Below are 13,420 nucleotides of genomic sequence, written 5' to 3' on the forward strand. Positions count from 1 at the left end.
ATTGGCTGGCGACCAGTTCAGGGTGTACCCCGCCTGTCGCCCGAAGATAACTGGGATAGGCTCCAGCATGCCTCTGACCCTAATGAGGAAAAGCAGTACAGAAAATGGATGGATGGATGAATTTAAAAAAGAAAAGTCAAAAGTTTCTGGCAATACTATGACATCGTTTTTGCAGTCTGGTCCTGCGGGACAAGTCCAATATTTATTTTTGGGGATTCTTGTTACATGCTATATTAATATACTTATATTTGATCCAGAATAATGTTCGCATTAGTATTATCTGGCAGCATTGAATGCTGCTAGTTGATGAATAACTAGTTTCGAAATCAATCATCAAGTCAAGAAAAAGGTTCAACTATTGCATTATTAAAAGAGAAGACACTGCAATATTGGTACAGATTGTACCAAGAAACATGAAGTAGACACAAATGATGTGACACCCCAGATCTGTCTAGACCACATGATCTCCTCCTGAATGGTTCAAGCTTATGGACGTAAGAAAGGTCCCAGTTGTGGAGAGTTTCCATAACAGACAGCGTGGCATTATTAATAGTTCTCCTATGTGACAGCCAGCAGGCTTGGATACCTTGTCTACAACTGTGTGAGTCTCTGTGTTTATGTGCAACGTTGCGTAGTGCAGTGTGGCATTTGAGAGAACGACTGAGTGAGCAGCACCATGACAACATCATGAAAATTAAATCTGCAAATACATCGATCGTTCCATTATTTTGTCTTGTTCAATTGTGTTGCTCAATGTGATGGCATCGCATCTTTATAGTGTGGTTGTAGTCACAGTTTTGTCTGTTATCATTTGAGCAACAGAAGGCAAACTTTCATGGGAGTAAATGCTGCAGTACTGTACTAAGAATGCAGAAAAGAACAGGACAGTTGGAAACTGATTGTCACTGTTATGAGATATTGTGTAACTTCCCTTGTCTCGGGAAAAGTATGTATTTCTATCCATCCAAACTGTCCTCGAGAGCAATTTTATGCAAGTGCAACGAACAGGAAAGAGGAAAGTCAAAGGCTTGATTTGCTATATCATTCGAAAAAGGTCGGAACGCTGGATGACTGGTTAGCACATCTGCCTCACAGTTCTGGGGACCGGGGTTCAAATGTGAGTATTATTATTATTATTTTCATTGTGGCCCTTTAATCCTTCATACAAAGCCAATATGAAATGCGAGTGAGCCAAAAGCGCACACACATGCTTTGCAGTTGGATGTACATTAGATGCAAAAGTGTTTGTTTGTCTGAATGTGCTGTCAGGTCGAGAGGTGAGCTGAAAGATAACTCGGTGAGCGCGCTGCATAGCATAAATTGGGCCAACCAAGCAAGTTGACATCCTGTGTCCCATGCAGGACATCCATTAGGCGCGGGCCAGCTGCTGCTAAATGCCAGGGAATTATTCAATAGAAGGGGGTTCGGAAAATGAGATGAGAAGGGGATAAAGATGGGCAGCGACAGCCACACTGAGGTTGTACTGAGGTCACTGTTCTATTCTGTAGCTTTAAAGAGTTATATGATATCTGGCCAAGAGAGCGGATGCGGGAATGATAATTGGACCGATGGATTTGTGTAAATATTTCTTTCCATGCACCTGCTCTCACACTGTAGCCATATACAGTATCTGATATACTGAGTTATGGCATCGGAAGCAAGGTTGTATTTGCTGCTATTTCTTTTCTTTTTCAGAAAGACCTTATAAAACTGCTGTGCACATGAACAATGACATATTTGATGCCAAAAAAAATATTTTTAAAAATGTATTGACAGGTACTGTTTTTTGGGGGGGATTAACATTTCATTACATACACGTGCACCAGTTTATAAAATGTAAAAGTAGTAAATGTCCTTATGTGCATATAACTGATGTTAAACTTGTGGGGAATGTTTTTCCAAGAATTTGTTGGGATGTTCTTTTCTAAAAGTGATTCACAATAATCAGCTGACTTTTTGTGGTACTTGCAAATACTTTGTTTTACCCTCACCCTCAAAGCCAATTCTTAACTGCTTTATAATTATGGCATAACATGCCATTTGGGCGCCAAAAGCATTTTACTGACACTGGAAAGTAAATCAGGAAATTAGCAGCTTGTTCAAAGCATGCATAGTTTTGGATTTTCCATTATAGTTAGTATTTATTTCGTTTTGACTTTTCTTTTTTAAATTCATCCATCCATCCATTTTCTGAACCGCTTCTCCTCACTAGGGTCGTGGGCGTGCTGGAGCCTGTCCCAGCTATCATCGGGCAGGAGTTCAGGACACCCTGAACTGGTTGCCAGCCAATCGCAGGGCACATACAAACAAACAACCATTCGCACACACATTCACACCTACAGGCAATTTAGAGTCTCCAATTCATGCATGTTTTTGGGATGTGGGAGGAAACCGGAGTGCCCGGAGAAAACCCACACAGGCACGGGGAGAACATGCAAACTCCACACAGGCGGGGCCTAGGATTGAACCCCGGTCCTCAGAACTGTGAGGCTGATGTTCTAACCAGTCACCCACTGTGCCGTCCGTTGTGTATCTATTTTTCCAAAATAAATCAATTTAAAATTAATGCTAAAAGCTCATGCATGTAACTAATTGACAAAGATGAAAACAAAGGACATTTTCACTTTGATTATAGTTAGTCTTAATTAGTTTGGCGAAACATAAAATGTAATTTTAGTCATTTTAAAAAAGAAAAATTCGCGTTTTTTAAATTTTGTTTACGAAATTGTTTTTTTCAGTTTTAGGTATTTAGTTCATTTTTGTTTACTGTAATGACCTTGCTATGAAGTCCAGACTCCTGTACAGTTTGAGTATAATTTGATTAAAACAGTCCAAAGGATACTAGTGATAAAGCACCCTTACAGGAAGCTTAAACCTGAATCGCAGCCATACACGGATATTTTGCATCTACTACTCAAATGTATGCAAATAACATTCCTAAAGATACCCAATTCATGGAGAACATGTTTTGTTGTGTTCACTTGATACAGTAAAAATATTTTCACTTAGCAGGGTGACCTTGGTGGCTACTTTATCCCAACACACGCGAGCACATGCAATGCTAACATGTTTCTCATCCGTATCCCAACCAAATTGTGCCAGGCTGTTGTGAAGTAAACAGAAGACAGCAAAGGAACATTTGCATACTGCAGGGCTTTGGCCTGCTTATTTATTACACTTGTGATACATTTCTGGCCCAGCTACCTACCCCTCATATGACTGAGTTTAAAAGTACACTGGTACACTTTTAAATGGGAAAAACAAACACAAGAAAATTGCCATAGTTGTTCAGGATATTTTTCATTTTAAATAAAAATACATACAGTGGGTACGGAAAGTTTTCAGACCCCCTTACATTTTTCACTCTTTGTTATATTGCAGCCATTTGTTAAAATCATTGAAGTTCATTTTTTTCCTCATTAATATACACGCAGCACCCCATATTGACAGAAAAAAAAGTAATTGTTGAAATCTTTAGTGATTTATTAAAAAATAAAAACTGAAATATTACACAGCCTGCTGCGACACTCATATATTTAACTCGGGTGCTGTTCATTTCTTCTGATCATTCTTAAGATGGTTCTACACCTTCATTGGAGTCCAGCTGTGTTTGATTATACTGATTGGACTTGATTAGGAAAGCCACACCCCTGTCTATATAAGACCTTACAGCTCACAGTGCATGTCAGAGCAAATGAGAATCATAAGGTCAAAGGAACTTCCTGAAGAGCTCAGAGACAGAATTCTGGCAAGGCACAGATTTGGCCAAGGTTACAAAAAAATTTCTGCTGTACTTAAGGTTCCTAAAACCACAGTGGCCTCAATAATCCTGAAATGGAAGACATTTGGAAGGATCAGAACCCTTCCTGGAGCTGGCGGTCTGGCCAAACTGAGCAATTGTTGGAGAAGAGCCTTGGTGAGTGAGGTAAAGAAGAACCCAAAGATCACTGTGGCTGAGGTCCAGAGATGCAGTCGGGAGATGGAAGAAAGTTCTAGAACGTCAACCATTACAGCAGCCCTCCACCAGTCGGGGCTTTATGGCAGAGTATCTTGACAGAAGCCTCTTATCAGTGTAAGACACATGAAAGCCTGCATGGAGTTTGCTAAAAAAAAAAAAAAACACCTGAAGGACTCCAAGATGGTGAGAAATAAGATTCTCTGGTCTGATGGGACCAAGGCCTTAATTCTAAGTGGCATGTGTGGAGAAAACCTGGCACTGCTCATCACCTGTCCAATACAGTCCCAACAGTGAGACATGGTGGTGGCAGCATCATGCTGTGGGGGTGTTTTTCAGCTGCAGGGACAGGGAGACTGGTTGCAATCGAAGAAAAGATGAATGCGGCCAAGTACAGGGATATCCTGGACGAAAACCTTCTCCAGAGTGCTCAGAACCTTAGACTGGGCTTAAGCTTCACCTTCAAAAGAGACAATGACCCTAAGCACACAGCTAAAATACCGAAGGAGTGGGTTCAGAACAACTCCGTGACTGTTTTTGAATGGCCCAGCCAGAGCCCTGACTTAAACCCAATTGAGCACCTCTGAAAATACCTGAAAATGGCTGCCCACCAATGTTCACCATCCCACCTGACAGAACTGGAGAGGATCTCCAAGGAGGAATGGCAGAGGATCCCCAAATCCAGGTGTGAAAAACTTGTTGCATCATTCCCAAAAAGACTCATGGCTGTATTAGCTTAAAAGGGTGCTTCTACTAAATCCTGAGCAAAGGGTCTGAATACTTATGGCTGTGTGATATTTCAGTTTTTCTTTTTTAATACATCTGCATAAATTTCAACAATTCCGTCTTTTTTCTGTCTATATGGGGTGCTGTGTTTACATTAATGTAGAAAAAAATGGACTTCAATGATTTTAGCAAATGGCCGCAATATAAAAAAAGAGTGAACATTTAAGGGGGTCTGAATACTTTCCGTACCCACTGTATAATACAAGAACTGAAAATAATTCAAATGATGATATCCATTAATTTCAATGGCTGCAAATTAATGTAAGTCCAATGGCACAAACCTGATGACACAATACTTTCACCAGTCACAGCATGTTTTCCAAATGTAAACCCCTAGGAGAAATATGTACATTGTTTTGTACACTGTACAGATCAGTCATTTTGCGACCAATTTAGGAATTGAAGTTTAATCGATTTGGATGTTATTACATGGTTTCAACACATGCTGCAAATGGAATTTGTTGCAATTATTCGTTAGCTCAGTATGTCCAGGATTACTCTTTGTCTTTTTCAACTGTCTCATGCTGCTCCATCCCATGTTCCTTTTTAAGCCAGGCCTTCTCCACATATTCTCTCACCACCCCTTCGGTGTACCTCTTTTCTGCTTCCACAGCCAGGAGTTTACTGAACAACTCCATGGCTTCTGGAGTGAACCTCTTCCACAGCTGAGGATTGTCCTCAGTGGGGGCATTTTCTCCCAATCTGGTCCAGTCAGCAAAATCCTGATAGCAGTCATCCGAATCCGTGCAACGCTCCCAAGGAAAGTAACCCGTCAGGATGCAAAATATAAGCACCCCAAAGGCCCAGGTGTCCAGACTTGGCTCCACACTCAGCGGAGGAGCAATTACTTCTTTCTGGCCCTCTAGGAGAGCAATGGTGCAAAGCTCAGGAGCCATGTAAGGCAGGATCCCTGTGATGAAACTGATCAGAGTGCCCCTCTTCTGGGCCAGGCCAAAGTCTGCCAGCTTGACCTGGCAGCAGTCATGATCCAGCAGAAGGATGTTCTCAGGCTTGACATCTCGGTGGACCAAGCCCCGGCTGTGGATGAACTCCAAAGCACTGGCAATCTGCACGACGCAACGTTTAGCAGATGACTCAGGGATGCCCACCTGGAACAGACAAAGGATTTAGTGGCATAGAAAATTAATAGATGGTTATATGCTCTTCTGCTAAAGCTATGCAGAAACAAGATGAACCCCCTTCTTAATCTGAATTTTGCACGGTTACTGGCCATACCTTTGGCTGAATGACAGCAAAAAGGTCCCGCCCAATGACAAGCTCCTGGGCAAAGCAGTAGTGCTCAGTAGACTGGAAGGCAATACCAAAGAGACCCACGATGCAGGGGTGGCAGGACAGATGCAAGGAGATGCAGTACTCTCGCAGGAAGCCCTGCAGCTTAGTTGAGGTCTTTGGCATCACTTTCAAAGCCATGGGAGTCCCTGCATAGCAGCTGTGTTTTAAATATCTGCTTTGTACTAAAGGTAGACAATTACACTGACTCAAATATGTTGAGGTTACACCTCAGCAACACAACACAACAAGATGTTTTGCAAGGTTCGAATCTTGGTTCAAGACCTTGTGTTTGCATGTTCCCCCTGTACTTAAGTTGATCTCTCAGGGTTATCTGGCTAACTGCAATATTTCCGAACAATTCAGAATTTGTTCTAAATTTGGCGTGGAGTAATATGCTTCTAAAGTCACAAAACACTACTGAGACCTCAGAGTACTTCAATTCTACAAGTAGTAAGGGTAGACTCAATGGGTTTTGGCTTTGTCTGTGACTGCTGTGGCTGCTTCTTTAACAAAGAAACCTACCCTAAGAAAACTGAGATGCTGGTTGTTGGTCCTGACGGACACAGGCACGTGTTTAAGGACACGACTCTGAGTTTTGATAAAAGTACCAATTACCCAAGGTGACTCAGCAAAAAATTGGGGTGTTGCTTGACTCTATCCCTACAACAGCAAATCAAGAACATTAATAGAACTGTGTTTTTTCATCTTTGCAATATTGCTAAGATATGGCCCATTCTATCCATGAGTGACGCAGAGAGGAGTTCATGCATTTGTTACATCTTGCCTTGACTACTGTAATGTGTTGCTTTCTGGTGTTCCCACGTCTGGTATTAAAAGCCTACAGTAAATACAAAATGCTACAGCAAGACTCTTGACAAAGACTGTTAAGTTTGATCTGAATTATTACCCCTTTACTGGCCACCTTGCACTGGCTCCTGGTCCATATAAGATGTGATTTTAAGGTTTTACTACTTAATCATAAACTATAATCCTTGCAGACTTGATGGTACCTTATGCTCCATCCCAAGGCTTATGCTTCCAACAAGCTGGTCTTTCGCTGACTCCGAGAGCTAAAAGAAAAACCTCTGGTTCTACGGCCTTTTCTCTTCATGCTTTAGCACTCTGGACTGCTCTACTTGTACAAATTAGAGTGGCTACCTCTGCAGAAACATTTAAATTTTAATTTAAGACGTATATCTGCTATCTGTTAAACTACACGTAGTATGCAACTAGTCTCTTGCCCTGCCTCACCACCTAACATCTGGTCTGTCGCTTCTCTTCACCCGTCTCCTGTTGCTGTGGAGGATTCTGCATCGACCAACCAGGACAGGACCTGAGCAGGACCCCCGGAGGCGTCTGCCCATGGTGCTTAATCTTATTAAAGGACTCTCATGCATTTTACACTAACAATGTATAGTATTTATCTGTCATATCATAGGATGCTTCCCACACGGCATCCATTACAGCCTGGTCATCCTGGAAGGGGGATCCCTCCATCTGTGATTCCTTCTGATGGTTTGTTCCTGATGGGTTTTCTCAGAGTTTTCCATTGCATGGATGGATATGTAGAGCAAGGGATTTCTTTGAAGTACTATAAAACTCTTTTATGATTAAGGTATAGAGTAATAAACTTGACTTGACATCTATTGGTGCCTATATCATTGAAGTTAACAGACTGTTTTGTTGTTTATTTATGTATTTATTTCAGTTACTAGTCACACATTGTTTTTTGAAAGATATTATTCTAAAGTCTCATAAGAACAGGTTCTCGCTGTTAACATACTATTTGATGTTATATTACTATCTGTGTACCCCTGAAGCGATGCGTGACCAGCAGCACTTTGCCGTATTTTCCTCGGCCTATTTCCTTGATGACGTTGAAGTGTTCGTGGATCTCCAGTTGGCCAAGACTCTGGGACGTTAGCGCCATCAGCTCATCAATCAGGCTGCCGTCAGTGAGGCCCAACTGAATCATCTCTTGCTCACTCATGATATGAAAGAAAAACAAAGAAAATATTCATATAGTTTTTCAAGGTTTTAACAGATCTAACTGCCTCATCAACATTTGAATCATTATGATCTGCTAAACAGACAAAACAGTACTTATGGTAGTTTGTAAGAGAGCTAAGTAAACACTGTGCTTGTAAATGAGCAACTTTAGCGCCTATCAGTGGCAAGTGAAAATACACCATTTTTCCACAAAAACACTATTATTCCAGGATTTCTCAAGTAGAGTGGAATATGGATAGTTATTTTCATAATACTGATTCAGAGGTTTATACTGTAAATAACCCAAAACCCAATGTCTTTTTCTACTAAAACAATTCAGAATTTGACCTAAAGCAAAAAAATAAAACAAAAACAAAAAAACTGACAGTGGTGAAAAAACACAGATGAACACATTGTGGTAATGATAACATTATAATTGAAACAAGAACATTATCACTCGAAATGGCACTCAAATCAAAGGTCATGTTTTTCAATTAACGACAACGACTTGGATAACTTCTCTTATTACTTATGTGTTTGCATTATCCAGAAAATATGTTATTAAATAGTCATTACGTTAGAACAGGTACGAGGAACCAACAGCCCATGGGCCATAGAGGGCCGCGAGAGCATGTGATCCTTCCCACCATGCAATAAAACAAAACTGTTATAAAATTGCCATCAATATTTAACCCACAAATGCTTGCGTAATAAATGTTAGTTCAATCATTGCATTATACTGTATATATATATATTGCTTTGACCTATCTTATCTTAATATAAACAGTATGTTTACATTGAAGTCTTACCTCAGACAGAACACTCCAAACACCTTGTAGTTGTGAGTGCAGCAAAGCAGATAGTGTCAATACAGTATGTTGTTCACGTCCACTGCTGTTGCTTGGATGAACATACCGAGGGGACCTGAGAGCTTTTCCCTGCCCAGCACATAGCTCAACTCTCAATGGCTACAATGAGAACATCGCATGCTTTGACAGCTGATTACAAAGTGGCTCGTTAAAGCCCACTCACTCACTCACTCACTCACTCACTCACTCACTCACTCACTCACTCTCATACAAACACACACACACACAGACACATGCACGCACGCACACACACAGATATATATATATATATATATATATATAAATATATATATATATATATACACACAGTGGATACGGAATGTATTCAGACCCACTTAAAGTTTTCACTCTTTTTTTTATATTGCAGCCATTTGCTAAAATCATTTAAGTTATTTTTTTTCCTCATTAATGTATACACAGCACCCCATATTGACAGAAAAAAAACAGAATTGTTGAAATTTTTGCAGATTTATTAAAAAAGAAAAACTGAAATATCACACAGCCATAAGTATTCAGACCCCTTGCTGTGACACTCATATATTTAACTCGGGTGCTGTCCATTTCTTCTGATCATCCTTAAGATGGTTCTACACCTTCATCGGAGTCCAGATGTGTTTGATTATACTGATTGGACTTGATTAGGAAAGCCACACACCTGTCTATTTAAGACCTTACAGCTCACAGTGCATGTCAGAGCAAAGGAGAATCATGCGGTCAAAGGAACTGCCTGAAGAGCTTAGAGACAGAATTGTGGCAAGGCACAGATCTGGCCAAGGCTACAAAAAAATTATGCTGCACTTAAGGTTCCTAAGAGCCCAGTGGCCTCCATAATCCCTAAATAGAAGACGTTTGGGACGACCAGAACCCTTCCGAGAGCTGGCCGTCTGGCCAAACTGAGCAATCGGGGGAGAAGAGCCTTGGTGAAAGACGTACAGAAGAGATGCAGTAAGGAGATGGGAGAAAGTTCTAGAAAGTCAACCTTCATTGCAACCCTCCACTAGTCGGGGCTTTTTCTCGACGGAAGCCTCTTATCAGTGTAAGACATGAAAGCCCACGTGGAGTTTGCTAAAAAACACCTGAAGGACTCCAATATGGTGAGAAATAAGATTCTCTGGTCTGATGAGACCAAGATAGAACTTTTTGGCCTTAATTCTAAGCGGTATGTGTGGAGAAAACCAGGCACTGTTCATCAGCTGTCCAATGCAGTCCCAACAGTGAAGCATGGTGATGGCAGCATCATGCTGTGGGGGTGTTTTTCCGCTACAGGGACAGGACTACTGGTTGCAATCTAAAGAAAGATGAATGCTGCCAAGTACAGGGATATCCTGGACGAAAATCTTTTCCAGAGTGCTCAGGACCTCAGACTGGCCCGAAAGTTCACCTTCCAATAAGACAATGACCCGAAGCACACAGCTAAAATAACAAAGGAGTGGCATCAGAACAACTCCATGACTGTTCTTGAATGGCCCAGCCAGAGCCCTGACTTAAACCCAATTGAGCAACTCTGGAGAGACCTGAAAATGGCTGTCCACCAAAGTTCACCATCCAACCTGACAGAATCTGCAAGGAGGAATGGCAGAGGATCCCAAATCCAGATATGAAAAACATCATTCCCAAAAAGACTCATGGCTGTGGCTATATTTGCTCAAAAGGGTGCTTCTACTAAATACTGAGCAAAGGGTCTGAATACTTATGGCTGTGTGATATTTCAGTTTTTCTTTTTTAATAAATCTGCAAAAATTTCAGAAATGCAGTTTTTTTTCTGTGAATATGGGTGCTGTGTGTACATTAATGAGGAAAAAAATAACAAACGATTTTAGTAACTGGCTGCAATATAACAAAGAGTGAAAAATTTAAGGTGGTCTGAATACTTTCTGTACCCACTGTATATATGTAAATATATATATATATATATATATATTTTTTTTTTAGACCAAGATAAAACTGGTAGCACTTACCACCTTAGAGCTTTTCTGAAGGCAAAAATGTTCCTGTGGAGAAAATGTGTGAGTTAGTGAGGTGAACCAAATGGACTGCTTCAATTAATAAAGACGGCAACCAAATATAACAAAAGCACAAAGCCATACATTGTGTTCCGTTTGCATTCTCTCATACAGGGCTCAGTACATCACATATTCCATATACATATACATAAAGTATATTTTTATCTTTTGCTTTAAATTAGCCCTGAGTATGACTCCAGAGACAGTGAAATATGTTTTTATATCAAGTATCACAACGAAGTCTTGGACTGGAGACTGAATGCTTTCGTTTCCTCCTTTATCCCCCCTCAATTCCATGCCTTAGGCCAGGTGGGTCAAACTCATTTTTGTCGCGGGCCACATTGTAGTCACCGTTGACTGTGAAACCATATAAATGTTTAGTCACCTCATATTACTATTACATACATATAACAAATTGATGGATACTTAGTTTTGAAATCAGAAGTCAAGGGTAATAGTTTGTTCAACTATTGTTCAAGTTACTGTAAACAGAAAATTCTTGCAGTGTCTCAACAATACAATTTATCGTTATTATTTAATGAAAATCTGAGCAAGAATCATGGAAGTTGACACAGATTATTTGCTTTCCCAGGCCACATGAAATGACTTGGCGGGCTTTGAGTTTGACACCTGTGCCTTAGGCATTGCTTCGATATCGGGGTACGGATAGCACACAACACTCAACGATATCCAAAAGGAAAACAAAATATATATTTGCTCATGGTGAAAATGTTGTACAGTAGATACAAGTTGCCAAATAACACCTGTTAGCATTGTTTTAACAACACATTGCTCAGAGAACATTTTATTTCAGAGTAGCGCATTTTTATTTCAGCTAACTAAACTAGCAGCTAAACTAGCTAGCAGCTACGCTAGTGCTGGCTAACGTTACTTAATACTTGCTGCCTGTGAAGAAAAAGAGAAAAATAAATGTGTACATTGTGTAAGTTATTTTCAATATGTGAAGACAAATCAATAGAGATCTATTTGAAAACCAACATGAAGCAATTTGATGAATTTACCTTTTCAGCATCAGGAGCTTCTCTCTGTTCAAAGAGGCACAAAAATGGCTGCCAAAATTTATGATTTCGTGGGCGTTTGCAATCCAGTTCTGGCCGGTTTTCAGTACTCAAAATCTATGTAGTTATTTTAACATTTAAACTTTAACATCTTTAAAATTCCAGTTTGAAACTGAGAAATGGCGCAAAGAAATACAATTCTCTGCTACTTCACAGTTTAAATTTACAGAAATAAAATAAATATGAGAGATCAGTAAAAAAAATTATACAAATCAAATATTAAAAATAAATTACATAATTACACAAAATAAACCATACAATTATACAGAAACTAATTATTACTAAATAAAATTATACATAAAATACAAGTCGCAGTAGAAATTCCTACTTAACTCACAAACGGTAACTTCCTGTAAAAAATTAAACGACGGTAACTTTTTTTTTTAAACATGTTTTTCTGTTGGCAGCGCATTTACTACTACTAGAACAGGAGCAAACTGTTCTTCAGTACAAGTGCTCTATTGGAGAGTTTACTCCCATCATCTCCATAATAATCTTTTGCACTACCTCAAAGGTATCTGAGATTTAGTACATAAATGAGTCCAAAAAGCATAGCAACAGCTAGTGCTACACTATGTAAGTTTTGCAAAACCTTGATGACTTCAAGGACAACTCGAGCATGTAGTCATCACTTGAGGCATGTTCTTTGAAGACATAAATGCCCATTGTAGTGTCTTCAATAGCCTCAGTGACAACACTGTCACCCAATCCTTACAAAAAAGAAACAAGGTAAATAAAAATTAATTACCAAACCCGAATGAATTCCGCTTACCTTTTTGATGTTCTTCTACGTTCACATTTTTTATCCGATTCACATCATTCTAATTTCGACATATTGACAATGACATAGTCAACAAAACACATTCACATTGTTCCCATCCAAAATCCAAAATGTTCAGGTCATTCAATTTGCAACGTTCCAAAAATTCCCACACATCACAAATTTTACAATTTTCACCTACTGTTTCACCAAAATAAATTCCCATTTTAGGACATATACTACAACCCCAATTCCAATGAAGTTGGGACGTTGTGTTAAACATAAATAAAAACAGAATACAATGATTTGCAAATCATGTTCGACCTATATTTAATTGAATACACTACAAAGAGAAGATATTTAATGTTCAAACTGATCAACTTTATTGTTTTTAGCAAATAATCATTAACTTCAAATTTTATGGCTGCGACACGTTCCAAAAAAGCTGGGACAGGTGGCAAAAAAGACTGAGAAAGTTGAGGAATGCTCATCAAACACCTGTTTGGAACATCCCACAGGTGAACAGGCTAATTGGGAACAGGTGGGTGCCATGATTGGGTATAAAAGGAGCTTCCCTGAATTGCTCAGTCATTCACAAGCAAAGATGGGGCGAGGTTCACCTCTTTGTGAACAAGTGCGTGAGAAAATAGTCAAACAGTTTAAGGAGAATGTTCCTCAATGTACAA

The 13,420-nt window shown here is 39.7% G+C and overlaps 1 protein-coding gene across 2 annotated transcripts; it reads right to left on the minus strand.

Moving 5' to 3' along the window:
• Positions 1 to 3,134: 3,134 nt before the first annotated feature.
• si:dkey-8e10.3 (serine/threonine-protein kinase SBK1) lies at positions 3,135 to 11,982 on the minus strand. 2 transcript variants are annotated; one of them, XM_061780835.1, is made up of 6 exons: positions 11,918 to 11,982; positions 10,851 to 10,883; positions 8,833 to 8,961; positions 7,847 to 8,019; positions 5,978 to 6,180; positions 3,135 to 5,850 (listed from the first exon to the last, which is right to left on the minus strand). In XM_061780835.1, exons 4-6 carry the CDS (start codon positions 8,007 to 8,009, stop codon positions 5,236 to 5,238), a joined length of 981 nt encoding a protein of 326 aa, XP_061636819.1. In that variant the 5' UTR covers positions 8,010 to 8,019; positions 8,833 to 8,961; positions 10,851 to 10,883; positions 11,918 to 11,982; the 3' UTR covers positions 3,135 to 5,235. The 2 variants fall into 2 exon arrangements, with proteins under 2 accessions (XP_061636819.1, XP_061636820.1); XM_061780836.1 differs by lacking the exon at positions 11,918 to 11,982 and having other exon boundaries at positions 8,833 to 8,991; positions 10,851 to 10,867.
• Positions 11,983 to 13,420: the final 1,438 nt, after the last annotated feature.

The sequence above is a fragment of the Phyllopteryx taeniolatus genome, chromosome 1 (assembly GCF_024500385.1).
Source record: "Phyllopteryx taeniolatus isolate TA_2022b chromosome 1, UOR_Ptae_1.2, whole genome shotgun sequence".
Taxonomy (NCBI): Eukaryota; Metazoa; Chordata; class Actinopteri; order Syngnathiformes; family Syngnathidae; genus Phyllopteryx; species Phyllopteryx taeniolatus.

What these genes read in the sequence shown, in the direction of transcription:
- si:dkey-8e10.3 (XM_061780835.1), bottom strand. Translation starts at nt 8,009, where the DNA reads ATGATTCAGTTGGGCCTCACTGACGGCAGCCTGATTGATGAGCTGATG. An exon ending in GGTCACGCATCGCTTCAGGG is followed by an intron (nt 6,181 to 7,846) that starts GTACACAGATAG and finishes GCTGCTATGCAG; the next exon opens with GGACTCCCATGGCTTTGAAA. An exon ending in TTGCTGTCATTCAGCCAAAG is followed by an intron (nt 5,851 to 5,977) that starts GTATGGCCAGTA and finishes TGTCTGTTCCAG; the next exon opens with GTGGGCATCCCTGAGTCATC.